Source organism: Panicum hallii, chromosome 1 (assembly GCF_002211085.1).
Source record: "Panicum hallii strain FIL2 chromosome 1, PHallii_v3.1, whole genome shotgun sequence".
Taxonomy (NCBI): Eukaryota; Viridiplantae; Streptophyta; class Magnoliopsida; order Poales; family Poaceae; genus Panicum; species Panicum hallii.
The window spans coordinates 3,439,886-3,465,056 of record NC_038042.1 but is presented as its reverse complement, the minus strand read 5'-3'; the positions used below and the strand labels follow the sequence as shown (position 1 = coordinate 3,465,056).

Sequence of the window (25,171 nt, the reverse complement as noted above, 5' to 3'; positions counted from 1 at the left end):
ACTTTGTTTTTTGCTGCTTGTAGGATACCAATTTACCACAGTGATATTTTACTTTCTCCTTTTCTCCTCCTTTATTTTTAATCCTACCAGAGTTTGACAGGTCCTGTTCTCATTAATTCCATTTCCTGTTGTAAATGAGTGGTATTTAGCTGATTGTGAAGTATGTGACTTTGTTACCCAGCAAAGGCATACTATTATTTTACACTCCTTATATTCAGTAACTCCTTGAGGAGGCAGGTTTATGGGATTTCAGGGATCTCTTCAAAAGTCATTACTGATACTGCCACAGTGCCATTGCCATTGTAGATAAATAGACAATAACAGCTTGCCTGTTTTTTTATGTGACATTATGATTTATCGATGAATAAACAGATTTAATTTGGATGAAGCACTATATCATGTGACCATCCCCAAGCATCACAATGACATTATGATTTCGATCTGTCAAACTTGCGCTTGGCAATTCATATTCATATACTCTAGACTTTCACTACTCTAGTAGTCACTTGTTCACAAGAGGTTCGTGTGCAACAACGTGATGACATGCATCAGCTAGTGTTGATCTCATAGTTTGAAGAGCGTCTTGGCGTCCTTGTGCATGGACCTGACGATGGCCGTGACCTGCTCCACCTGCCGCTCGTCGGAGCACGCGCCGAGGAGCACCTTTGCCGTGCCGGCGTCCGGGTAGCACCCGGCGTCCACCATCTCCTCGAATATCTCGAGGCACCGCCCGTACTCCTTCTTCCTCGCGTACGCGCCGATGCGCGACGTCCACGTCACCACGTCGGCGGCGAGGCCCCTGGCCGCCACAGCGCCGAACGCCGCCTCCATCCGGTCCAAGTACCCCGCGCGCCCGTACACGTTCACCAGCACGTTGTACGTGCCGATGTCAGGGGCGGCGCCGCCGTCGCGCCTCTCCATGGCCGCGACGAGCCGCTCCATGTCGTCGAGCCGCCCGGCTCGGCCGTACGCGTTGAGCATGGCGTTGAGGGCGAAGGTGTCCGGCCGCAGCCCGGACTTGTGCAGCTGCGCCATCACCTCCTCGCACCTGGACACGTTGCCGGCCTTGGCGTGCGCGGACAGGAGCAGCATGTGCGACTTCATCGTCGGCCGCATGCCCACCTGCTTCAGTTCTTGGAACGCAGCTTCTGCCTCTGAATAATCACAAAAACACCAGAAAATTCAGTGTCTAATAGCGAAAGAAATTGTCCATGAAAGTGAACAGATGAAGCTTGTTGAGCTATTGCAAACTGGTAGCAGGTGTGGGTACCTTGATGAAGACCAGCTCTTCCATAAGCATCCACCAAGATGTTGTATGAGGCTCTGTCAGGTTCACACCCCATGTGCTCCATCAAAGAGAAGATCTCCGATGCGCCTTGCGGGAACCCCGCTCGACTGCGGTGCATTGGCAGATTGATGAAACAGCATTATTCGCTAGAACAGTGAGCAGGGAGGGATAAACCGTCAGGCTAATGGAATTCTTTCTACCTGTAAGCTTCCATCAGGGCATTGTAGGCGTACACGTCAGGCTCAAGCCCAGCCCGCTGCATCTCCTCAAACACCTCCTCTGCCTTCTCGCAGAGGCCTTCCTTCGCGAACGCGTTCACCAGCGCAGTGTAGGTGCAGATGTTGGGCTTGCACCCAATCGCCTTCATCTCGTTGAAGACTTTTAACGATGACATTGGTTGCTTTGCCTAAGAAAAGGATGAGCATGACTAATTGACTACCACTGTCTCAGAATCTGCTACTGACTTGATGTCATCGTATCTCTGAACATTAAGCTACAAAAACAAAATGACCGACCTTTCCGTACACATTGATCATCAGCGTGTAAGTCTCAGTGTTAGTTCTGCAGCGCTCCTTCTTCATCCTTTGATACACTTCGACTGCCTTTTCAGTACACCTTGCTTTCAGTAGGCCGTCAAGGTAGGCATTATATACAGTTGCACCTACATGACAGTTCTTCGTATGAGTTGATCTGATGTACAAGTATTTTCATCTGAAAAATCAGAGGAATGTAGTTTGAGATGCATACTTGGAGGAATCCCATTCTCCTGCATCTCTGAAATCACGCCCGCTGCTCGGTGCAGTTGTCCAGCATTGCAGTAAGCACGCAAGAGAAGAGCGTAGGTGTCCTCTGTAGGCACACAATTAGCCTCCAGAAGAGCCATGTAAATGGATTCTGCCTTGCTCAGCTCACGCTTTCGGCCATATGCATCTATGAGCAGGTTGTAGCAGATGATGTCAGGCCGGAACGAACTCCGGTACAGAATCCACTCACAAACCTACAGGCACTTTTGGCATATCAAACATCAAAACCTTAGGAATCGAGCCAGCACCTAGATAAGCAACCGAGACATCTAGAAATTTTACTCTGAGAATTTGAAATAATATGCTGGTCAGAGTACTGGCCGAAGCTAGCAGGCACAATGAGATGTTACCAGCAAGGGAACTACTAACTAGGACTTACTGTGATGATGGGTTCCCATTGTCGATTCAGACGGAGCTGGACAGCGACATTGACAATGTCATCCCAAAGATCGTGTGCACGAGGAATGTTGTCCAGGGACTCCCATATTTTGGCGACGTCGGTCCCTTTCTGCACAAATTCTAGGATATCCTGTGCCATTGGACTGAGCACTGGGAAAACTCCATCAACAAACCCAGAGCCGTACTTCCAACCTCGGCCTTTGATAGCACCCCCTGCATGTCTATATCATTTCAGAGCCAATACTAATGCCATATCCTTCTTGAACTTCCAATGAAACAGTAAGTCCAAGGAAAATAACAATAATCTTTTTGACAAATGGTCTAGGAGTTCTGGATCTGCAGGATAGAATGAAACTGAAAGGAGTTATGGCATTACCTCTCTTTCTGGATATTTTCTTCCGATCGAAGGTTCTTGCTACACCATCTTTGTCAATGTAAGCGCCGTCCTTTTTCCGGTTCTTCCTCTCACTATAGGTATAGGAATTCACCTTTGCATCATGTGAGGGAGCTTCTTGCAATACATTTCTACAAGCACATAGTTTCCATCTCGGTCTTGTAATCAAGTAATACGCTGGAGCCTCAATCCTTAACCTGCACAATGGTGAGCAAAGAAATGTCAGCATAGCTGCAAATGGTATTCATATAGAACCAGTGATGTTCTTTCAGAACTACTACTACTCAGTAACTCAAGATATGCAGAATCAAACAGTTACTACTAACTAGTAGTAGTATTATCCAATTAAAATATTACTATAAAATCGAAACCCAGTTCCCAAACACCCACAAAATTACATAAACTTTGCGAAATTGTATGAACTTCGGAAGACATGAGAATCAAGAAGGTAGCGTCTGGCTTACATGAGCACGCAGGGTGTTGAAGGCCACCAGCGCTCTTGGTAGGCAACAGAGTGCGGACCTGCTGAACAGCGAGGGAAAATATCGCTGAGCTTTCAAGCTTCGCTTGAGCTGTGGTCGTTCCAGAGAGAGTTGCGAACGGCAGAAGCTACAAGAAGAGCAAGCTGAATATCTCTCCCCCTTTGTTTTCTTTGTTTTGGCTTGTTCTGTCCAGTGTTCTCTTCTGGACCTCCTGGACCTGTCATTCAGGACCCCTTATCCAGAAACACAACAAAAATCTGGGCATGGCCTCCATGTGCAGTTTTGCCATGCTAATCTTCTGATTATCACAGGATTTATTCATCACAGTATATAATGTCCAACGCAAAGGGTTATTGAGACACGATTTCTAAGTGTTTGCTGGCTGTCTGCCCACAAGCAGACAAATTTCACTGCATGGTGTCTCAAAGAAGAGTAGCAGTCTAGCAGGCTAAAGCAGCACAGATGAATTCAGTTATGTTGTAAAAATGGCAACGCGAAAGATTTCACTCTTTCAAGATCTCAGTTTCTGATACATGTAACAATCCAAAAGCAGAAAAAATGGATATGTTCCAGGTTCAATTGTAAAGCTGTATTCTTTTTCAAGCTTGGCTCTTGAATCTCTGAAAGTTGAGTCAAAGGACTGTACATTGTATTTGTCTGTCTAAGTACATGGCTGTTGAATTCAACGTCACTATTTCTTCATGAAGGAAAACAACAGATGATGGCTGATTTATTATGATAGTCCACGGCTCTGGTGAAACTCAAAAGTCAGTTGGGTACTTGTCGGGCTTGAACCACAACGAAAAATCGATTCCTTTCTTCTTAAGATCTTCAGTAGGAGGCCCAATCCAATCCAACAGCTGCAATTCAGTAACAGGGTGCATCAACAACACTAAAAACTTCTCTAAACAAACAATCTCCCGAAGTATTTTGAGAACAAACCTGTCCATGAACAAGACCATTGGAAACAAGAACGGAACGATCAAAGACTGTAAATGCTCCACCATCCATGCGTGTTACCACCCCACCAGCTTCTTCAACTATCTGTTAACAAATTGACCACATCAGCACAACAAGATATGCATAAATTGGAAAGAAAGCTCTAATATTCAGGATTAACCAGTAGCACTAGCAATTGCTGTAACTGAAATAGACACGCTTGTAGTATATATGCATCAATTTCATATTCCTTCAGATGCAAACTCTGTAGTTTATCACATAAATGGTCACCAACGGGAAACAGCTTTCTTACAGATTTTAAATCTGGTTTGTGCTATCTTAGAGGCAATATCAACAACTAGTTTATACGTACCCTCATAAACAGGAAAAAAGTATTATCTGATGGAGGTAAGATCTTAACGAGAAAAGAACAGGCAATCCTAAATGATTATTTATCAAAACTGGTTTGGAAAGGTAACTATTAAATGTGCATGTTTCCACAAGAGAGAAAGAATTACCAGGACACCAGCAGCCATATCCCATGGCTTAAGCCGGTATTCCCAGTAGGCTTCTGTAATGCCCAGTCCAACATGAGACATGTCAGCAGCAGCAGACCCTAGCCTTCGCACTCCCTTAAAAAAAACAACGTATATTGTCAAAAAGGGTGGGAAAAAATTCAGTTTTACAAATCTGGGGAAAATTCAGTTCTGCACCTCGGAAATAGCCACTTACCCTGCTAATGTCAGTAAATTCTTTGAACAAATTTATGTTGGTTGTCCAGGCATCATCGTGTTCATATCCAAACCCTGTGACAAGAAGAGATTGCTCCACCTAGAGAATGGCCACCAATTAGAGATAACAACTAAGAAACTTACATCTACATTACAGGAGCAGCTTATTTTACACTTAATTCAGACATCCAGAAACATTTTTTATGAACATACCCATTGAGCATATGACAGCTGAGATATCATCACAGCAGGCAGGCTTGCGCTCACAGATGCACATAATAGGAAAATGCATAGTTTCTTCTAGAATAGAAAATAGGCTACCTTGTCTGTCTGACTGACATGAATTCTCTGCCCATTACAATAAGCTCCTCCACCTGTTCAAGAGAAAGGAAAGACTTAAAGATGAATATATGGTGTTCTAGAACAAAGAAGCAACGCCACTTGTTGATCAAACAACATACCAGAAGATGCAGAAATTGTACGGGTGCTCCAACACATAGGCCCACCACAAAATTCCACCTAAAAAAGATAGTTGCAAATGTGAATATAAATAGTGAAAGTGTTTTCCTACAGTCTGGTGCCCTAATAGTTTGTGGCTCGGCTATTGGAAAGAATGGAAGATTATATGGTCCAAGAACAATATGAGCAAACACTTACCACAGTGGAAGCAGCAGGCTTTCCACGGAAGAGAACCCCAATGGACACAGAAAAGCTGGGATAACCATGTGCAAAGTTTGTTGTTCCATCTAAAAGGGTGAAATTCTGTAAATTAGGTTCTAATGGAGAGACCATCATGCTGACCCATTTTTTCTAATTAACTTCATTTATAATAATCCTTACATACACTTAAACCATACTAGTGTGCTGTCAGATTTATGAATTGTCCTTGTTATCTTATTATTCAATTTGCTTGTCAATAATAATACTGAACTTTTTTTTGCTAGGATAATAATAAACAGAACTGTCACTTTCCAAATCAATGAAATGGACAACACTATTCAACTCCACAGATTTGTTGCGCTAAATCAAGAAACGATCTAGAAGATTACTGGAGCCATCCAGTACTACAAACAAAGGTTCATGACAAAACAACACACTATGTTAAATACTTGTTCATCAAAACAGAAGTAGGAACTGAGAATGGAACCAAACCTAAAGGGTCAATGCACCAGAGATACTCTGACAAGGAATCACCAATAAGGCCACCTTCCTCCCCAAGTATGAGGTGGTTTTTGAAGTTCTTCGTGACAACTTCCAGAATCACTGATTCACTCAACTTGTCTGTGCTGAACAAAATATAGAGCAATAGATTCAAATGCTAATTATGTTTCACTTTACTGTATGAAAAGATGACTTAGGCAAGTAGCAACATTTGAACTCTTATGTGAAAGACACCATGATCTTATATCTGGCTACGTGCTATCTTATAGCAACCAAACTAACAATAGTTGCAAAACAACAAGATAAGCGAGAAGAATCCTTACTCTGTGACCAAGTCTGCAACACCTTTATAGTGGATATTGCGTGGTTTATTAACAGCTTCCATTATAACCTGAAATCAATAAGAGGCTATAAAAAAATGCCTTGAGAATTTGTTTCAGTCAACAGTATACCTAATAGAAAAAAATGTATTTCCTGCCTTCTAAAAATGTTGCAAGGATTAAGGAACATCGAGCATTTAGAGCACTACGCCACTACGGGTAATCCATATTAGTTTGGTTATGTCAAGAATATTCTTTGACCAAAAGAACCAGACTGGCCTCCTTACAACTGGTTAAAAGACATCACTGTGCAGAGCTATCCCTAAAACAAAATGCAACGATTATTTTGCCACACCATAGATAAATTAGTCAATTACCAGCATATGTGAATTCATCAGCTAAACGACTAGCATTTCTTGTAGCAGTTCAGCAAATATGCAGCTTTGCGAACTGACCAGCCACATTCCAGTATCATCCCCAGCATCTATCCCAAAAGGCCAAAACTGGAACTTGGGGGAACCTAAACATCAACAAAGGGAACCGGAACTCACATCGGCCCCAGCTTTTGCGGCGGCCTCGATGACGCCGAGCAGCTCGGCGGCGGGGATCGGGCCGGTGGTGGGGGCGGCCACCTTGGGGTACTTCGCGGGAGTGGCCGTCTGCTCCGACGCCACCGCCATGATGGGGCGCGCGTTGCCGGACCTGGAGCCGAGCACGGGGAGGCGGAGGGTCCGCGACGGCGGCGAGTTCTTGGCGGCATCCTTGGGGAGGAGGGCAGAGGAGGTGGAGGTGGGAGCGAGAAGATACCGAGCCATTGGTGCTCAGAGAAAGGGTTTGATGCCCTCTTGGCTTCTGAGAGTGAGCTTTTTGTGTGAGCTCTGTAAAGCTCTGTGGTCCTATAAATTTACAAGCGTATTTGGATTTCTGCACTTTTTTTAGAAAAATTAACTAAAATACGCTATTTTGAATAAAGAATTGTATATTATGGAAATCGGGAAAAATGATATTGATGATGGAGCATGTGAGGTTGTAGTAAAAGACCTTTTATTACGAAAAAACAACTTGCATTTCCAGTCAAATGGAATATGTGATATTTTATTAACTACGTTCATGTTCGTCTTGATGTATGGATACTTACATATCGGCTTATAAAAAGCAGAAGGCAAATACTATGGAACAGAAGATAGTTTAGGAGTAAACCCTGCGAGTAGATGCCTCAGATTGTCAAAAGATGAAAGAAAAATAAAGGCCATTTGCAAAATGTAAAGTCTCGAGTCTTCACACACGTGACGTTGACATTGGATGCCATAGGGCAGGTGAGGTGCGGCGGTCTGAACTAAATAACCAGCGCTGACGAGTGTAGATAGAAACTTGACAGCAGCTTAGCCGGCGTTGCAATTAGACACGTCAGAGCGGAAACTAAAATGATCTTTCGGGTTTCTTCTTCGAGCTTTCAGCCCAGGTACGGCCCATCACTCGGGCTACCAAACGCTCTGCAATCCGTCGTCCACCATCATCGATGCATGCCGTCGTCTTGCCTGACGCCGATGGCTTTCAATTCCCTTGCGCCATACGCAACACGTGCACGTGCCGTCAACTTTGTCAGGGTCGATGACGAGCTCGGAGCTCAGACGCGAGCAGAGCTTTGGGCCTCCCATCGATCCGACGTGGCGTGAGTAATTCTGATCCCGATGGTGATTCAGCGCGATCTCCGATTTGCCGCACCTGCTCTGAATGCATTCGGTGAGTCGGAATTTGATTCAGAGCTGTTCATACAAGTATGAACTGCAGTTCCGTTCCTTCGTCAGTTTGTCTAGTCTTGCAATGGTGTTTTGTTTACGTGGCTGACATGTCAGCAGTATAGGAGTATTTATCTTGAACTGGAGGCAAATTTCATCGTATGTTCCGATCACTAGTAGGATAAAACAATTTTTTTTCCGTTAGCACGCAGGCGCGATGCCTGTATGTTGTCAACTCATCTAGCAACACCACCAGACAAATTAAGCAACAGCAACATAGAGATGCAGACTGCAAAACAAAATATCATACACATCCATGGGAGTTTGTTAGTTCCAATTTTTTGAATTCCGATCACTTCACTCGCACCAGCAAGGAAGTCTAAACTTATTCACGACTCATCTAGCAAAACACGATGACAAGCCTCTATCTCAATTCCATAGATCCATAACTTTGCAATGTTACACCATGGTCCAAAACAAAATGACACGAAGGCTGACGGGGGCAGCTGAATTAGCTCCGTAGCTTACGCTTCGTCGAGGGCAAGGACACCTGGGAGCGGCTTGCCTTCCAACAGCTCCAAGCTCGCACCACCACCGGTCGAAATGTGGCTCATCTTGTCAGCCAGCCCAGCCTTCTCAACAGCAGCAACAGAGTCACCACCGCCAATGATGGTAGTGACACCCTTTGACGTTGTAAGCTCAGCCAACTTCTTCGCAATGGCCTGAAGAAAGAAAAATTGCATAAGACACCAATACAATCAAGCAAACAAAAAGGAGAACCCAGAAATCAATTGATGTATGAGACTATTACATCAGTGCCTGCGGCAAACTTCTCGAACTCAAACACGCCCATCGGACCGTTCCAAATAATAGTCTGGGTGGTGTCCAATGCATCATTGAAGGTTTTGATGGCATCAGGGCCAACATCAAGACCCATCCAATCATCAGGGATAGCAGTGGCAGGAACAATCTGTAAAAGATGTTCAAGGAAGCAAAGGAAGCATCAAAGTTAGATGAAACTACTAACATGCCACGTGGCTATACACACTGAACTGCTCATATTTATAATTTGTCGCACAAGATGTAGAATAACTACTACAGTTTTCACAACCAATCTCAGAAAGTACAAATTTTGCAAGTACCATGGAGGTTTTAATGTGTAAATGAACAAACCTTGCTCTCAGCATCAGGTGCAAACTTGTCAGCAACTACAATATCAGTAGGAAGCAAAAGAGAAACACCCTTTGCCTTCGCCTTTTCAATAAGTGAGGTTGCAAGCTCAAGTTTGTCTTCCTCCACAAGAGACTTTCCAACAGCATATCCCTGTGCCTTGTAGAATGTGTAGATCATACCACCGCCAAGAATGAGGATATCAACCTTTGCCAGCAGAGACTCAATGACCCCAATCTTGGTTGAGACCTTGGATCCACCAACAATGGCAGCAAATGGCTTCTTTGGGTTGGCAACAGCTCCGACAAGGTAGTCAAGTTCCTGGGATAATCAAAATTATAGTCAAACCCACTTTTTCTTCAAAAAACAAAAAACTTGCTCCTAGACTTCTTAAAGTACAAACAGGATCTCTTACCACAGATACAAAATAAACATATATTCAAAATATAAGGGATCTATGTAAATTAATGGCATCTTCCTCTGAACTATATGTAAATTATGCATGCTAGTAGATGTTATTAGACTGAGCATTTTTAAACTACAGATAACTTCAGGGAGTATAGATTGTACATACATTTTAGACCTTTCTACTTGCACGAGCAGGACCTTATTATGGAGGCAAACATTTCTTTTTTACTCACACATAGGGATGTAAACGGATCGGATGCGGACGACTGATATTGTATTTGTTTTCACATTTTCTATCGGATTCGGATTCGAACACGAATAGACTCGGATACATATATGAATGCGGGTTGCTTCGGTTACGAATGCAAATAGATGCGTATCGAATACGGAGCAAACCGGATGCGCTTACTATCAGATACGGATATTTCTTCGGATATCAAGTAAAGGCAACATTTATTCATATCACACGTGTTGTAACATCGAACACCCTACAAGTCCAAATTTTAACTAGATTGTGCTTAACAAAACAAATTAACAAACAGTTGCATAACATTTCTAACTTACTACGTAGATGAGAGATATTCGATTACATGACATTCTAACTTGCAATATAGCTTAGATTGGAGACACTCAATAACAGCATTATAACTTATTACATTGATGATACTTCACAAGCACTGGAATCAATTCATCTGTTCAAGGAGGCCAGATTCAAACTAAAATCATGCTTGATTAACCAAATTAACAAAAGATGACATACCATTTTGGGCACTCAATTACATGATATTGACATACATGCATAAATATGTAGAAGCAGTCAAATTATTGCTAGAGTTCGAACTATTGTATGATATTGAGTTTTTTTTAAAAAAAAAGGTGGAATAAGTCTACTTTTTATTGTTGAATTATTACCAGAGTTCGAGTTTAATTCTAGAACTAGGAATAAACAAGATTCAACTCCAATATAGTACCAATAGATAGATTATATTTTTAGAAAAATTTTGGTGCTAATTTTATATTTTTTCTGATTAGAAATGAATTAGTTATAAAGTTTTAAAGATTAAATCAGATTTTTATTAATGTATATATTGGGAATAATACAACTATCCGAATCTAGTATCCGAATTGACTATCTAGATTATCCGAACGGATATCCGATATCCACCGGATATATTGGTCATATTATATCCGAATCCGATATCCGATTTGAATATCCGATATCCAATCCAATATCCAGAACAGTACCCGGATATCCAAAAAAACTATCCGAATTAATGTCCACCCCTCTCGGTTGGACGGTTGGTTGGGAAATATCCATACCATTTACATCCCTACTCACACACGCTGGAGAGGGTGTGTAAACAAATTTAGGCAGATCATGAACAGGGCTGAGATTTTATCACCTTCTGCATGAGGAAACCAGCAACAGCAGGCTTCAAAAACTTGGTAACTCCTTCTGTTGAAGCATGGGCTCTGTGAGCCGTGCCAAAAGCATCATTTACATAAAGGTCAGCAACAGATGCTAGCTTCTTAGCAAACTCGGGGTCATTCTTTTCTTCCTCCTTGTAGAATCTGACATTCTCAAGGAGCAGAACTCCACCTTCCGGCAAAGCAGCAGCCAATTTCTCGACTTCCTCACCAATGCAATCATTGGCCATCACCACCTATATATGCGCAATAAGAGCAGCTCTTAGTTAGTTAAGAGACAACAGAAAAGATAGTGAGATAATGTCAAATCATAGCATACATCAACACCAAGAAGCTCAGACAAGCGCGGAACAAGAGGCTTCAAGCTGTACTTCGGGGTGACACCTTTTGGACGGCCCTGGAAATAACAGCAGCAAATTACGTCAGAAGAAGTCATGCTTCTTGCCACATTTGAACATAAATGATTGCCATGTTACTGATCATAGAAAGTATCACAACCACAAAGATGACAGTATGCTAGTGTCAATCAAGTTAAAAAAAAAAGGAACAGTGGGGTATCTTGGTGCGCATCGGGTATCAGGTTTCAAATATACTATCATTCAATCTGATTGACATAACACCATTATTTCCCATACAGTTTGATGAAAATGATGTTTGCAGCAGAGCAAAAAAGTTAATGATAGACCTGCTTTTGTGAATCAGAAAAAGCTCATAGATTTTGTAAATGGGTTTGGTTCCAACTAACTAGCTACATTTTGGTTCTAAACCAGCATTCAATGATCTACTATAAAAAATGGAACTTGCATTTGCTGAAAGCAACAGTGACGAGACACACCCACGTATTTGACAAGGAGGAATAAACAATCCACTTAAACAATATAGCAATCTAATGGTCAACCCTCCATGATGTTAATTCTTCAATATACAGAGTTATTGAAAAATCAGAACGGTGGCACTACAATCTGTGTTGGAACATGCCGATCCTCTAATATAAAGGCGCTATCAGTAGAACTGCTAGCTAGATTATCTCGCGGGATCGCAACCAGAATAGTGGCCAAGCACAAAATCAGAAAACAACACTAAACAGAGAGCGCCAATATCGGATATCAGCATATATCAGCGCAGTTTGCATGCTCATTCATCAAATTTAACTGCAATAGCTACAACTGTTTTAGCAGTAAATGAACTACAGCAAGGGCAGTTGATCAGAGTTGCAGGTATGCAGCGTTGCAGGCCAATTGGCCAAACATAGACTATAGATCTCAAACTAAAACTTGGTTGCCTTTGCCTCGAGATCATGGCACACCCATATCTAACCACTGCCGCTAAACTAATCACTCGTGCACTTCCATAAATGTAAGCACAATACTTTTCTGTCACAACCATAATTTTAAATCCCAAATCGCCTACATCCAAATCTCGGCACTGTGATCATGCTAAATGCCACCGCATCCCCATCCTCCACAGACCAGCACCTCTGTTTGTACAAAATCAAAACATTGAGACGACAGTACGTGACACAGGCATGTGGGGGCGGTCAGTGTACTCACCAGGTGGCTGGCTAGGACGACCTTGGCGCCCTTCTCGAGTAGGAACTTGATGGTGGGGACGGATGCGCGGATGCGGGTGTCGTCGGTGATCTTCTGGGCGTCGTCGAGCGGCACGTTGAGGTCGGCGCGCACGAACACCTTCTTCCCCTTCAGATCCGCCTCCCCGAGGGTGCCCACGCTCCTCTTGGTGGCCATCACTCCCTGCACGCACGCACCGAAAAACCCGACGCCGCGGGGGGTCAGACTCGAGCCCGGAGCCCGGCGGCGGCGGATCCGGGGGCAGCCTCGCGATCGGAGGGGGCGACTCACCGCGGATTGGAAGAACCGGATCGAATCGGAGGCGAACGCGACGAGGAGATCGGTGGTGTGTGGCGAGGCGAGCTTTGGTTGTGCCAATCAGAATGGGGTGATCCGTTTCTTTATAGAGGAGGAGGGTGGGCTTTGTGCCGCCACGGAATATCCGGCGCCCGGGTGCGGGGCGGTGTGCCAGTGACACGTGGGGCCGGGAGAGGGGGGGCCCGGTATTGCAGTGGGAGCGCGGCGTGTCTTGGAGCGGGGGGGTAAAGAGGCCAAGCGGGGCGGCGGGGCGCGGCGCCTGCGGATTTCCTCCTGGGCCCGCGGATTGGGGACGGACGGCGTGGATTCGACGGTTTTGGAACGGGAGAGGGGGGGGGGGGGGGTCACGCGGCGGAAAGGAAGAAGGTTCTGGAAGGGAGACCGCCGATGCGTGGAACTGGAAAGGCAAAAGGCCAGAATCCAGATGGGTTGGGTCTTGGGTGGCCTCTCGTTCTCGCCCGTGGGCCGCCGGCGAGCTGGATGAGGAGGCCGTGAGGGTGGGACCATTGATTTGGCGCAAACTGGCTGCTGCCCCCTGCGCTGGGGCCCGTGGGATCGGATCGGATTCGCATGTCCCGCCTCGTCGACACGGAAGTCGAGCTGCCGAGTTCGTCGACCATCGGCAGCCACAATCCTTCTCCGGTGCGGCATAGTTCGTCGGCGGCGCTGTTAGGCCACTGCTCGCCCGGGCTATCTGTTTTGTGAGGCTGACGGGTGAGCACCTTTGGCATCGCGAAAAGGCGGTACGGCAGGGACCAGTTTGCTTGATGGTTGATGGCTTGATGCCATGTATTATTCGCACGACAATAAGTAATGTTTTCAGACGAGCATCCTCTGCAGTACTAGAAATGAACTCGTTCCAAGAGCTAGTCCTTTTGCAGTGCTAAGTTTTTTTATACTTTTTTCGTGCTATGTTGAATAAGTTTTTGTGCAAAACCCCGAATAATGCTAGCAAGCTATTGTTGTTGTGGCGAGCAAAACATCGGCTCACGCTCGAAACATGTATCAGAAAAGCCTGAGAAGCAGCTCAAGTGGGTGTTTGGTCGGCATTTGCCCACAAAGCTAGTCGTGATACAACTTTTATTATGCATGAGTCTAATCTTATTGGTGGCAATCCGCGTGCCAGCCAAATAGACCCTGAACTTAGCAAGGTTGTACGTTTTTCTTCTCTCTCTTACTTCTCTTTTGCATGAGCCAGACAGCCCATCGTTTAAGTTCCAGTAGTCTTCCAGAAGTCCAGAAGGCTGCTTCGCCAACCCACAGCCCAAAACATTCGGGCCAGACAGGAGGGCCTAACAGTTTTTTTTAGAGGGCCTAACAGCTAACCCAACAAGTTCGGAGGAAAAAGGCCCAGCCCATAGTCTATACAGTTGCAGCCCAAGGAAAAACCCTAGCAGGAAGCACTGTCCATGGCCCATCCAATCTAACTGTTCCAGATCCGCCACCTCCCCCATCCGACGGCGGCCACGCCACGCACCCGCCTTATAAGAAAGATAACATCTCCCCTCACCTAGGGTTTCCTCCCACCACGCCTCCTCCCCTTCCAACACCAGCACCCGGCGGCGGCGGCGGCGAGCGGCGGAGATGACGACGAGCCTGAAGAAGAACCGGAAGAAGCGCGGCCACGTGTCCGCGGGGCACGGCCGCATCGGCAAGCACCGGAAGCATCCGGGAGGCCGCGGTAACGCCGGTGGCATGCACCACCACCGCATCCTCTTCGACAAGTACCACCCGGGGTACTTCGGCAAGGTGGGCATGCGCTACTTCCACAAGCTCCGCAACAAGTTCTACTGCCCGTCGGTCAACGTCGAGCGGCTCTGGTCGATGGTGCCCGCCGACAAGGCCGCGGAGGCGGCGGCCGGCGCCGACAAGGCCCCGCTGGTGGACGTGACGCAGTTCGGCTACTTCAAGGTGCTCGGCAAGGGGATGCTGCCGCCCAAGCCCATCGTCGTCAAGGCCAAGCTCATATCCAAGGTCGCGGAGAAGAAGATCAAGGCCGCCGGCGGCGCCGTCGTGCTCACCGCATAGGTCCTTTTACATCTTGTTTCGTCTATCTATGCTAAGAGAACATCTGAATTTGTTGTGGATCCTGAGTTTTGAGACCCTGGTTTTGTGCACTTGGTAACGAATGCCAGTTCATTTACTTGAAATGTTTCAGATATATCATTGCCTGAGATCTCCTGCTTTGATCCGTATAAGTGATTCCCGACATAACTTCCGTTGGTGTTTATGATACACGTTCATGCTTTATTGTCGTGCTGCTGATAGAAACGTTGTCACATGCGTGTTCGTCTGACTCTGTAGTATTGGACAGGCATTCTTTTTCCCCTGATGATAGGACTCAGATTCAAGGAACAAAAGCCAATGTTCAAGGACATGTAGTTTTCTTCTAACTGCCGTTGCTTTGCGAATTCCTTTTTCCATGTCTGTCCTCAATGTGTGTTCTTTTGCTCAGTGCAGCGTGTCATTTGCATGTTGTTTGCCATAGGCTGCCCCTTGCATGATACTTAGTTTATGATGCTGCATTTTGATTATGCTGTTGCTCGTAGATGCAAAGTCCCCTCTGAAAGTTCTCTGTTTCTCTGCCTTTTCAATTGTCACTGTGTTGGCTGTTTGTGTCATTCATCAGACAATCTGTAGGGATTAAGGTTATTTTGGATAGAACAGCCTCCTCTGCTGCGGTGTGCCTGTGTCGACTGTGCAACTGTTTGTTTGTGGCTATACTATTGCCTGCAGTTGGGTTCTGCTATGTCCTTTACACAACAAAGGGCCGGTGCCCCAGATTGATGGCTCGACTGCTAATATTTGAACTGCGAAATTCAGACCGTTCCTTTCGCATTTGTTGGTGCCAGAGTTTTGTGGCATACTGACCTACCCACCATTGTATGGCATAACGGTGCTTAGTCTGATTCATACTTGTCGCGTTGCGTCGATTCCGCAGAAGCCTCATTGTTGGCCAGCAAAATTCAACTCCTCTCGACCTCTCTGTGCAGCGCAAGATTGAATAGTTCTATGACATGTGGTGCTTCTTCGAAAGTCTTGTCAGCGGTTGGTCCTCGGCGACCAGAGTCCGTATCCAAGTTCCTAGGAATTTCCGCTTCCCAAGTGACTTTAAGTTTTGCTTTACCATATAGTAGTAGGTACTATTCAACACATAAAATGGTAACACCTAGCTAGAATACCATGATTCGTGAAAACAACTGAAATACGGTTCAGCAGACATATACTTTCTTTGTTTCTTGAAATCATCTGGATGGCGATTTTACTATTTCCGGGAACATTGTAATTCAGTAAATTAAAATGAAAACAGCTAGCACATATATTTTTTTCTTCGAAAAATAGGTTGCTTTATGTCGAAATGAGGCAGATGCATCCTTAAATCCTACAGTACCTAGCTATGTCGTCATTTGGATCGTATGGTATTTAAGTTTCTCCTATTCCTACATCGACCTATTGCCAGCACAAATGTAACGCATACCTGAGTGATGGGCGGAAATATAGCACAAATGTTCTGCTGTGTGGAGTAACCAGCCCATGAATTGTGCAACCAAACACAAACACTATCAGGTGCGCTACAAAAGATGAACTGAAGATCAATCCCAGACGTGGGAGTTCCTTTGATAGCCTTGCGTCTGGCACTCAAGACAACGAGCCACCGTTGCATCTCACTGTTTGCGCAAGCCATGTACAGACGAAAGGTGCACAGCAACTAAACAAAACCGTGGAAGATAATGACTCTCATCTCCCGAGCAAGTTCTCAACATTGCGATGTTCTTCGTCGCGGGGAAGAGGAGGCCGAAGCGCGGGTGCCAGGGGCTGCACATGTGATCCGGTTACTCCTGCTCCATCTACACCACATCTAGCAGCTCTTCCGCCAGAGGTGGGGCAGATCTGTAAAGGCACGGCACAAGTGCACAACACAGAGTTACTATAGATTCGCAGGAGTCCTGCACTAACCCCTTAAAGAAACTAATGGTGTCATGTTACTAGTATTTGCACCCTTTTGTTGCTGTGTTTGTGTGCTTTTACCTTGGAGGCCAATGCACATTGTACAAACAAATTGCAAACTCGGCAAGAGCATAAAAATGAGCCAGATTCATATTTACTGGCCAGTTCTTTCTAAGCATCCGCGGGTAAATTAAAGACACGACTCCAAAATTTACGGCAGGTAGGGTGAACAATGCTAGACAGCTGCTGAAAATTAAAAGGAAACAAAACCCCACATCACAATCAAGTGTGCCAGATGATAGCACAGTTTATCAATGTGATTGCGTGAGTTCTCTAGGATTCTAGCAGAAACACTGCAACAGTTTTATGCCATGGTTTTACCTGTCCTCTTGGCAGAAGAGGATGAACACAGCGATTCCGGTCGCTGCAGGCATCGCCCACTGCAGCAGCGCCACCTGCAGCGTGGGCCTGGTGGCAGTCCCGATGACCTGGTACACATACCCGAAAGTGAGCGACATGGTGAGGAGCCAGGCGGACGCCCTGAGCCTGTTCCTCCCCGTCGAATTGGGCGGCGCTGCCTGGAACAGCTTGAGGCACACGACGAGGCTGGCGATGTTGACGAACATGAAAGCTACCACCGAGATGGCGGCGACGTCCCCCCACGACTGGTACACCGCCATGCCGCTGTTGTAGGACAGGAAGAGGAAGCCAAAGAATTCGAGCCACGAGAGGCTACCGAGACCGTGACCGTCCCCTGGAGGACGACGCTGGGCTGGACGAGGGCTGCTGCCGGTGGTGGGGGAAAGCCGCCGATCCGGACCCTCGTCACGCCGGTCGCCGTCCCTTGCCTCCTGGGACGGGCGACGGCCGCTGGAGTTGGGGCTTTGCTGACCCGAACTCTCCTCCAGAGCGACGACGGCGTGGGGGGCTTGCTGAATCGGTCTCTCGTCAGGGCGGCGGCCGCCGGGGTTGGGGGCCACGGCATGAGCCGGACCCTCGATGGGAGGGACACCGACGTGGGGCGGTGCTTGCTGAACCGGATTCTCGTCAGGACTGGCCGCCGCCGACATCATACCGGACTACCGGAGTTGGGTTTGAACAGCTAGCTGAAACTATTGGAGGCTTGGAGAAATTGAGAGTGGAGTGGCTACGGCTTACTTTGCTCCTGTTCTGAAATGATTTGACTCCGCCGGGACTAACAATGCTTCGTGATTACGCCACGGGTTAGAATGGCGCACAAGCAGTAGGTTGAAGAAGTCAATTATCCTCATCTCGAACAAACACACAAGTTGATGGATGCAGCCGGGACGGGCAAACCGCGATGTGGGTTGGTGGGGGGCGCGTGTCAGCTGCGGTAGGTTCTGAACGCGGGGCAAATTGGTTGCAAATTCTGCGTTGGGGTAGGTGAGGCGGGGCAAATTAGTTGCAAATCTTGCGTACCCATGTCAAATTCCAGTTTAGTTCTTTTTTCTTCCAACCTTTGAGCTCACCGAGCATCTCAAGCAAATTACTCATCTCTCTCCTCAATATAAATAATCTAGCCTTTTACTAATAGGAGGTGCTCCAGCAGATTACCAATTCTATCGTTAATACCAAAATATTTTTGGTGATCGCCAAAATACACATTGCTTTTACTCGAATGCCGGGAATTTCTTCCTCCACCCTACCTATTGAGTAAACTGCTATAGCACTGACCGCTAAAAATTTTAAAAAATATTATTGGTGATGCAGAGAGAAAATATATAAAGTATAAGAGATGAGTAATCTGCTGGAGATGCTCTAGAATTACACTCTGCCCAGCTGTTGGTCTTTGTACTTCGATACATAGGGAAAACGAACTAAATTTGATCAGTGGGTGTCGTCATGGCAAAAATCCATCTGAATTTAAACGTTGGACTGAATTTAAACGTTGGACTGACTCTGGACTGGAAATATGCCCCGGCCCAAAACATTAGACCAGAAGCCCAACAAGATCCAGCCCAAGTGAACAAGCGGCGCCCCTCGCCGTCAGTGGACGCGGACGCCTCCACGACGAGCACCCAACCCCTTCGCTCTCCGCGACCGCACCAATGGCGACGCCGACGGCCTCTCCCCACTTGCCCCTCGCCTCGGCCTCGGCCTCCGCCCGCACCTCTTGCTTGCCCAACCGCTTCCTCCGCTCCCCGTGCTCCCCCCCGCTCCGCGGGCCCCGCCTCCGGGCGGGCTCCGTCAAGGAGTGGCGCGAGTTCGAGGACGAGGCGGGCGCCGCGGAGGAGTGGCGGGAGTTCGAGGACGCCGTCCGGAGGAAGGACCTCTCGCGCGCGCTCCGCTTCCTGCAGTCCGTGGAGCCTGCGGCGGCTGCGGCGGGGACCGCGGCAACGCAGGTCGTCGCGGTGCCCGTGCCGCCGGGCCGGGACTGGGAGGTGCTCGACGCCTGCATCGACGCCGACGACATGCGGCTCGTCGGCCGGGCCTACCAGTTCCTCGTCGACCGCGGGGTCCTCGCCAACTTCGGCAAGTGCAAGAACATCGGTGAGTTGGGACCTGGGACGCAATTGGGCATTGCCTTCGCAGTCTAAACTTGGCGTCGAATTAAGTTAAATTTTTAGTTGTTTGTGAAATGGGATTGTAGGATTTGACAAGTGGTGATTCGGTTGGTGTACTGACTAGTGACTTGTATGATTGAAGGAATGGCCTCATGATTTGAGCTTGGCTTACGGTTTATCAGTTGACATTTACAGTGTCATAGAGATGCTGTCATCTCATTGAGACTGCCATTCTGATTGACAGTGTTGCATTTTATTTGCTGCAGTTCTAGAAGGACCAAGAGAAGTGACACCAACAGTTTTAAAGGAGATGACAGGATTGGAAGGTAAGGATTGAGACAGTATCCCCTCTCTTCTACTGTATCATCCTTCAAACAAAGATTGCATGCTTGGTGTTACCATTTACAGCATGGCAGGATGTTCATACTGCACTTTGTTTTTTCTTCTAAAATTGGAAAACTCGACTGAAACACTCTTTAGCAAAATATAGTCAGAAATCAGAACAAGCTGATAGAGCTGTTTCAAAGGTTAGCTCATCTATTGTGACTTAAAATCGCGAGGGTATAAAGGTTTAATCTTTTTGTTTATTAATTTCTTCAGCTGCAAAACTTGCACCAAAAAAATGGGGTCTTTCGGGAAGTTCTCCATACGTTCTTGTTGGATTTCTTGGAGGTGTATCTTTTCTACTAACTCAAGGGATTGATCTAAGGCCTAAATTGGGTGCTGTATTGGCATTAGCAACAACTGATGCAATCTTTCTTGGTGGTACTTGTCTCGCGCAAATCTCATCTTTCTGGCCTCCATTTAAGCGCCGAATACTTGTACATGAAGCAGGCCATCTTCTTACTGGTATGGCTTACCTTTCCCTACCTGTTTGTTGCCCCATGTTCTTCTAATTGCTGCCCCTTTCATGATAGTAGTTTTTACTATATAAGTTAATCAACGTGTAATTTGTGATTTATCTGGCTTCAGAGATTCAATGTTGGCAATGTTCCTTACTAAATTGAACTTATGTGTAGCCTATCTAATGGGTTGCCCGATACGAGGAGTCATTTTGGATCCATTTGTGGCATTGCGAATGGGCATTCAGGGACAGGTACATCCATTGTTACTTTCAATCCTTGGCTATCTATCTATCGTGCTTGGCATTTTGTCTATTATCCAGTGAATCAGTGTAATTTCTGTCACTTCAAAACTTCACTGCACCTTTTTCAGGGCTACACCTTAATATGAATTTGTGCATGAGGCCTTTTCTGTTCTGCAGATGTTTGTAATCTGCAGTGCATTATCAAGGTTCTGACAACTAGTGAATTAAAAACAGAAGCATCTAGTGTTGAAATTGTGATGAATAAGATTCTGTATCTTTTCCGAATAAATACTGTTCTCTTGTTTTTATTTGGTTCGCCTTATTACTTGTAGTAGATTATTAGATTTTATATTGTACACATGTGGCGCATTCCTTTTTCTTCTTAACTCAGCTATGCCGCCATTTCCTTTTGCCTTTATCACCTCATGCCTTTCATATAGATATCACACGACACACATTATAACGCTCTCATGGACTCATGGTGATTCCATACCTCTGCAGGCAGGGACTCAATTCTGGGATGAAAAGATGGAAAAAGAACTTGCTGAGGGACATCTATCAAGTACAGTATTTGATAGGTACATAGATGGGCCATATACTCATATATTTGAATATTGGGACTTGAAGTTCTCATGCAACATTTGACTTTTCTTAAGCGGGCATAAAATTGCAGGTACTCCATGATTCTGTTTGCCGGAATCGCTGCTGAAGCACTTGTTTATGGGGAGGCAGAAGGCGGAGAGAATGATGAGAATTTGTTCAGGAGTTTATGTATTCTACTGAACCCGCCGCTTTCTGTTGCACAGGTTTGTATTCCTCTGCTGTTACTACATCTTACCTGATTCTTGAATACTTAGTACTTGTTTACTGCTTATCAGATGGCAAACCGAGCTCGTTGGTCAGTCATGCAATCTTATAACCTTTTGAAGTGGCACAAGAAAGCTCATAGAGCAGCGGTCAAAGCACTGGAAGAAGGACATAGCCTCAGCATTGTAATAAGAAGGATAGAAGAAACCATCGCCTCTGACAGATAACTCAACAAACTGATCATATGTTCCTATTAACCAAGGTTCCTCGACAGCTTACACGAAATGCAGTCACAGTTTCATCTTTTGATGACCTTGGAGGATAGGTTGGTGCATGTTGAAACAAAAGCAAGGCGTGCAATCCTCAATGTGGGGAAGGGAGGCTAAAGCATCTGAGGGGCCAACGAGATCAACTGATACATTAGAGATTTGAAGGAACTCAAAAGTCCATTTCAGTATGTGACTAGTATATGGCAGATATAATAAATGTATAGGATATATTGATTCTTGATGGATATATGAATATAGGTAGGATTAGAAATTGCTGAACAGAGAAGCAGAGAAAAACAGTAGTCAGGATTGTGCCCTTCCAATAACAAACCGAGGGTACATTTGGAAAAGGAGGCCAACAGCAATCTGGCATTTGGATTGTTGCTAAACACTTGTATGATTCTGCAATCTCAATAATAATAATAATAATGTACGTACAGTATCTGGCTGATTGGCCATGCATGTTATTGATGACCATCCATAAGAATTAATTGTGCAGCATATCTCGAAAGATCACCGCATATGTGAACCACTACAGTTAATTGTTTATATTCTCCAAATTATACAGCATATATCTCGAAGATAGATCGTATGTTTTCAATACAGCACATGTCTTGACGATATGCAACATATATTGCTCCAAGATATACAACTGAGCTGTCGTGTCCCCTAATAAAGCGTGTCATTTTTTTTCAGTTATGCTAAACATGTCCCATTATAATATAATAAAATGTCTTTGGGCCTCTTACATATACAGCCATTCGGGAGCCAGTTCCATTTTTCTAATATGAATCTCACACAAGTTCAGGTGTTGCTGGAGCTAAGGTAGACCAAGATCCAATACGAGGAGCGGCAGCGGAGCGCGTGTGGTGACCGTCTCGCTTGTTTTCCTCTTCGGATGCCTCGCGCTGGGTGTGGAGTGTAAGTATATATAAACATGAAGCAATAAGCTTAAAATGTCAGGTCGTTCTCTGTTGCTCGAGGATGGTGGTAGAGGAAGCAGGAAGAGCCCCACTAGCCTCTTACTACCGGTACCGGCCCGTGCCATAACGACGCTGGCTCCGTCAACTCTACCATGGATGACGAGAGCGAGCTAACGCTGGTGTTCTGCACCTACAAAGGCGCCCTGCAGTGTGGGGATGAAGAGCCCTGCTACTGCTGCCAGGCGCAGCAGGAGCCACAGTGTTACTGCACCGCCGGCGAGTGCAGGGCCAAGTGCCCTGTCTGCAATCCCCGCTGCCCACCTGAGACGGCGGCGGAAGGCCGGCCGTCGTCGCTGCATCTATCGATCAATGACACCTTGTACTGATACAACCTTAAAATCGTCGAATTTGGCCGGAAATAATAGTGTTCGATCATTCATATGTGCATGCCGAGGCCTGCTTATTAGACCTCTCAGATAAAATCGACGAATTTGGATTCGTGTGTTCCGCTGAATTTTGCTTGCTAAATTTTAAAATCTTGCAATCTCCCAAACAATTAATGTATACGCACAGTACATCAATATATCATTCTACATATTATCTAAAATATCTAACATATTATTCTACCAATTATTTAACATATCTTTGATATTGATCATATATATACTGCAATATCCACAAATAACAAACGTGTAGCTTTCATGTTCTCCACATTTGTCCGATGCCTCTCCAAGTGTTCGCCAGCATATCTCACCATCGGTTTAGTTGGATTTTTCTATCTTTTGCCGAGTAGTGTCTATATATATCAAGGTTCGAAGCCTCATTTCATATGGTCTAATCTGACTCTCACAAAGTTCAGACGTTCGTAGAACTATAGGTAAAAATATCCAATATGAGGAGTAGCTATGGTGGTGGTAGAGTGTGTGTGATGACTACCTTGCTAGTCTTGCTCTTTGGACGCCTCTCCCCGTGCATACAAGGTAAGTCATATAAAGCGTTCTTGTCTCCTCACGCTTCCTCCGGTCCAAAATATAGATCGCTTTGATATTTTTAGATTCGTACTTTGATATAATGTATATCTAGATACGTAGCAAAATCTATGAATGTAGAAAAATCAAAATGATACATAAATGGATGGAGTACCAAAGACAGCCTCTCCATGCTAAGAAGTTCGTCCTTGAGCCCTCGAATAGATTTTTTTTCGGGGAAAACAAAAAAATCTACTTGCGGGCTTGTGTGGACGAACTTGCTTGCTTCCACGTGTAGTATCACATTAATAATGAAGCACAAATATATCAAAATTTTCAGGGCGCTCCACGCTGCTCAACAATGGAGGAGATGATGAAACTAATAAGAGCTACCCAAGAAATAGCCATCTTACCTCCCAGCCCCCATGCCCTAGTTCGAGCACGGCCAACTCGACCTCGCCGGTCGACGAGAGCAAGATCAAGCTGGTGATGTGCGTCTACAAAGGGTTGAATTGCGTGGAGAGCGAGCCCTGCTTTTGCTGCGCGCTGGAGCAGCCGGCGCCGCGATGCTACTGCACGCACAGCGAGTGCGAGGCCAAGTGCCCTTTCTGCTACCCCCCGCCGTGCTCGCCTGGAGCGGCGGTGGAAGAAGGCCGGGCAGTGCGCGAGCAGGGAGCAGCAGCAATAATGCTACCCTGTAGTGATGGTAACAGGACTACAGGAGGTTGCTTGAATTGTGTGTGATCTTGCAGTTAAGTCGTGGATCTGGATGGAATGGAAATAATGTCGTGGTGATGCATATAAGGTTTTTTTTTTGGAAGAAATTGAAGCCACCTGTCACTGCTTTTGTCTCTGGATATGTCCTTTGTTTTCAATTCTGAATATTGGACACATTTAATTTGATGTTATCTTCATGCTCTTCAGTTCAGGTTGCTTTGCTTTTCTGTTCTGAGGAGACACACTTTGCTTCCGAATTGTGTTTGAATTTGAATTCGAAACCGGTATATTGAATGATGTTTAAAGGTATGAAACACAAAACAGCTGGAGCTACGAGCTATGTTCTCACTTCTCGATCATGAAGTTGGTTGCTTCCTCTTAGTAAAAAACAATGGGGTCGTCGGGGTAATCTTAGCCAGCAGTTTCTATACTTGCCATATTACACAAACACTACATATAGAAACTATATTCTTAATGAATGGTTTCTTCAAAATAAATTGCTATCCAATCACATCTCTTCTCTTTCTTCCCCCTATCCCCTCTTCTTCTATCTTGATTTTCTTATAGATATAGTTCCTTGCATGAGAAATAGTTTCTTCATATTTTTTTTATTTCATTTTATTAATTCTCATGCAACATCATCTTTTTCTTATATGCCAACGTATTTAATGCTACGAAAACCAGCTAAGTTGGATGATTGGGACTGCACTCGTACCAACCCCGGTCGAATTTTTACTTAGTTATGTTCTCACTTCTCACCATGCACCTTGGCAGATGAG

At 45.5% G+C, this 25,171-nt stretch overlaps 5 protein-coding genes and 1 long non-coding RNA gene across 6 annotated transcripts; 2 read left to right on the top strand and 4 right to left on the bottom strand.

Moving 5' to 3' along the window:
- Positions 1-373: 373 nt before the first annotated feature.
- Positions 374-7,388, bottom strand: LOC112884761 (pentatricopeptide repeat-containing protein At2g35130). The gene is made up of 17 exons (XM_025950312.1): positions 7,069-7,388; positions 6,521-6,588; positions 6,189-6,322; positions 5,694-5,782; positions 5,498-5,555; positions 5,358-5,410; positions 5,038-5,136; positions 4,824-4,937; positions 4,309-4,410; positions 4,132-4,226; positions 2,867-3,081; positions 2,471-2,703; positions 2,036-2,285; positions 1,804-1,949; positions 1,489-1,694; positions 1,271-1,395; positions 374-1,154 (listed from the first exon to the last, which is right to left on the bottom strand). The coding sequence occupies exons 1-17, from the start codon at positions 7,330-7,332 to the stop codon at positions 565-567; spliced, it is 2,841 nt and encodes a 946-aa protein (XP_025806097.1). The 5' UTR covers positions 7,333-7,388; the 3' UTR covers positions 374-564.
- A 1,151-nt stretch (positions 7,389-8,539) lies between these two features.
- LOC112878750 (phosphoglycerate kinase, cytosolic) lies at positions 8,540-13,275 on the bottom strand. Its single transcript, XM_025942963.1, has 7 exons — positions 13,122-13,275; positions 12,813-13,013; positions 11,582-11,659; positions 11,238-11,498; positions 9,430-9,747; positions 9,068-9,226; positions 8,540-8,978 (listed from the first exon to the last, which is right to left on the bottom strand). The coding sequence occupies exons 2-7, from the start codon at positions 13,005-13,007 to the stop codon at positions 8,781-8,783; spliced, it is 1,209 nt and encodes a 402-aa protein (XP_025798748.1). The 5' UTR covers positions 13,008-13,013; positions 13,122-13,275; the 3' UTR covers positions 8,540-8,780.
- A 1,375-nt stretch (positions 13,276-14,650) lies between these two features.
- LOC112878979 (60S ribosomal protein L27a-2-like) lies at positions 14,651-15,322 on the top strand. The gene has a single exon (XM_025943274.1). The coding sequence runs from the start codon at positions 14,733-14,735 to the stop codon at positions 15,174-15,176; it is 444 nt and encodes a 147-aa protein (XP_025799059.1). The 5' UTR covers positions 14,651-14,732; the 3' UTR covers positions 15,177-15,322.
- Positions 15,323-16,730: 1,408 nt separating this feature from the next.
- Positions 16,731-18,327, bottom strand: LOC112878978. Its single transcript, XM_025943273.1, has 2 exons — positions 17,478-18,327; positions 16,731-17,039 (listed from the first exon to the last, which is right to left on the bottom strand). Exons 1-2 carry the CDS (start codon positions 18,167-18,169, stop codon positions 16,997-16,999), a joined length of 735 nt encoding a protein of 244 aa, XP_025799058.1. The 5' UTR covers positions 18,170-18,327; the 3' UTR covers positions 16,731-16,996.
- Positions 18,328-19,089: 762 nt separating this feature from the next.
- Positions 19,090-22,235, top strand: LOC112875959. The gene is made up of 7 exons (XM_025939976.1): positions 19,090-19,607; positions 19,888-19,947; positions 20,222-20,470; positions 20,641-20,717; positions 21,210-21,286; positions 21,382-21,514; positions 21,587-22,235. Exons 1-7 carry the CDS (start codon positions 19,166-19,168, stop codon positions 21,740-21,742), a joined length of 1,194 nt encoding a protein of 397 aa, XP_025795761.1. The 5' UTR covers positions 19,090-19,165; the 3' UTR covers positions 21,743-22,235.
- Positions 22,236-22,398: 163 nt separating this feature from the next.
- On the bottom strand, positions 22,399-24,557 carry LOC112875970. The gene is made up of 2 exons (XR_003225241.1): positions 24,089-24,557; positions 22,399-22,692 (listed from the first exon to the last, which is right to left on the bottom strand). It is a non-coding gene; the product is annotated as an uncharacterized LOC112875970 (long non-coding RNA).
- Between the last annotated feature and the right edge of the window lie 614 nt (positions 24,558-25,171).

Bases quoted from the DNA above. Each gene is read 5' to 3' on its own strand.
- LOC112878979 (XM_025943274.1), top strand. From the start codon at position 14,733: ATGACGACGAGCCTGAAGAAGAACCGGAAGAAGCGCGGCCACGTGTCC.
- LOC112884761 (XM_025950312.1), bottom strand. From the start codon at position 7,332: ATGGCTCGGTATCTTCTCGCTCCCACCTCCACCTCCTCTGCCCTCCTC. The intron at 6,589-7,068 runs GTGAGTTCCGGT...TATTGATTTCAG, and splicing joins CCGCAAAAGCTGGGGCCGAT to GTTATAATGGAAGCTGTTAA. The intron at 4,938-5,037 runs GTAAGTGGCTAT...GTTTTTTTTAAG, and splicing joins AATTTACTGACATTAGCAGG to GGAGTGCGAAGGCTAGGGTC.
- LOC112875959 (XM_025939976.1), top strand. From the start codon at position 19,166: ATGGCGACGCCGACGGCCTCTCCCCACTTGCCCCTCGCCTCGGCCTCG. The intron at 19,608-19,887 runs GTGAGTTGGGAC...TATTTGCTGCAG, and splicing joins CGGCAAGTGCAAGAACATCG to TTCTAGAAGGACCAAGAGAA. The intron at 20,718-21,209 runs GTACATCCATTG...ATACCTCTGCAG, and splicing joins GAATGGGCATTCAGGGACAG to GCAGGGACTCAATTCTGGGA.
- LOC112878750 (XM_025942963.1), bottom strand. From the start codon at position 13,007: ATGGCCACCAAGAGGAGCGTGGGCACCCTCGGGGAGGCGGATCTGAAG. The intron at 9,748-11,237 runs GTGATAAAATCT...TGATTATCCCAG, and splicing joins CTGGTTTCCTCATGCAGAAG to GAACTTGACTACCTTGTCGG. The intron at 8,979-9,067 runs GTAATAGTCTCA...TTCTTTCTTCAG, and splicing joins AGTTTGCCGCAGGCACTGAT to GCCATTGCGAAGAAGTTGGC.
- LOC112878978 (XM_025943273.1), bottom strand. From the start codon at position 18,169: ATGATGTCGGCGGCGGCCAGTCCTGACGAGAATCCGGTTCAGCAAGCA. The intron at 17,040-17,477 runs GTAAAACCATGG...GTGCCTTTACAG, and splicing joins CTCTTCTGCCAAGAGGACAG to ATCTGCCCCACCTCTGGCGG.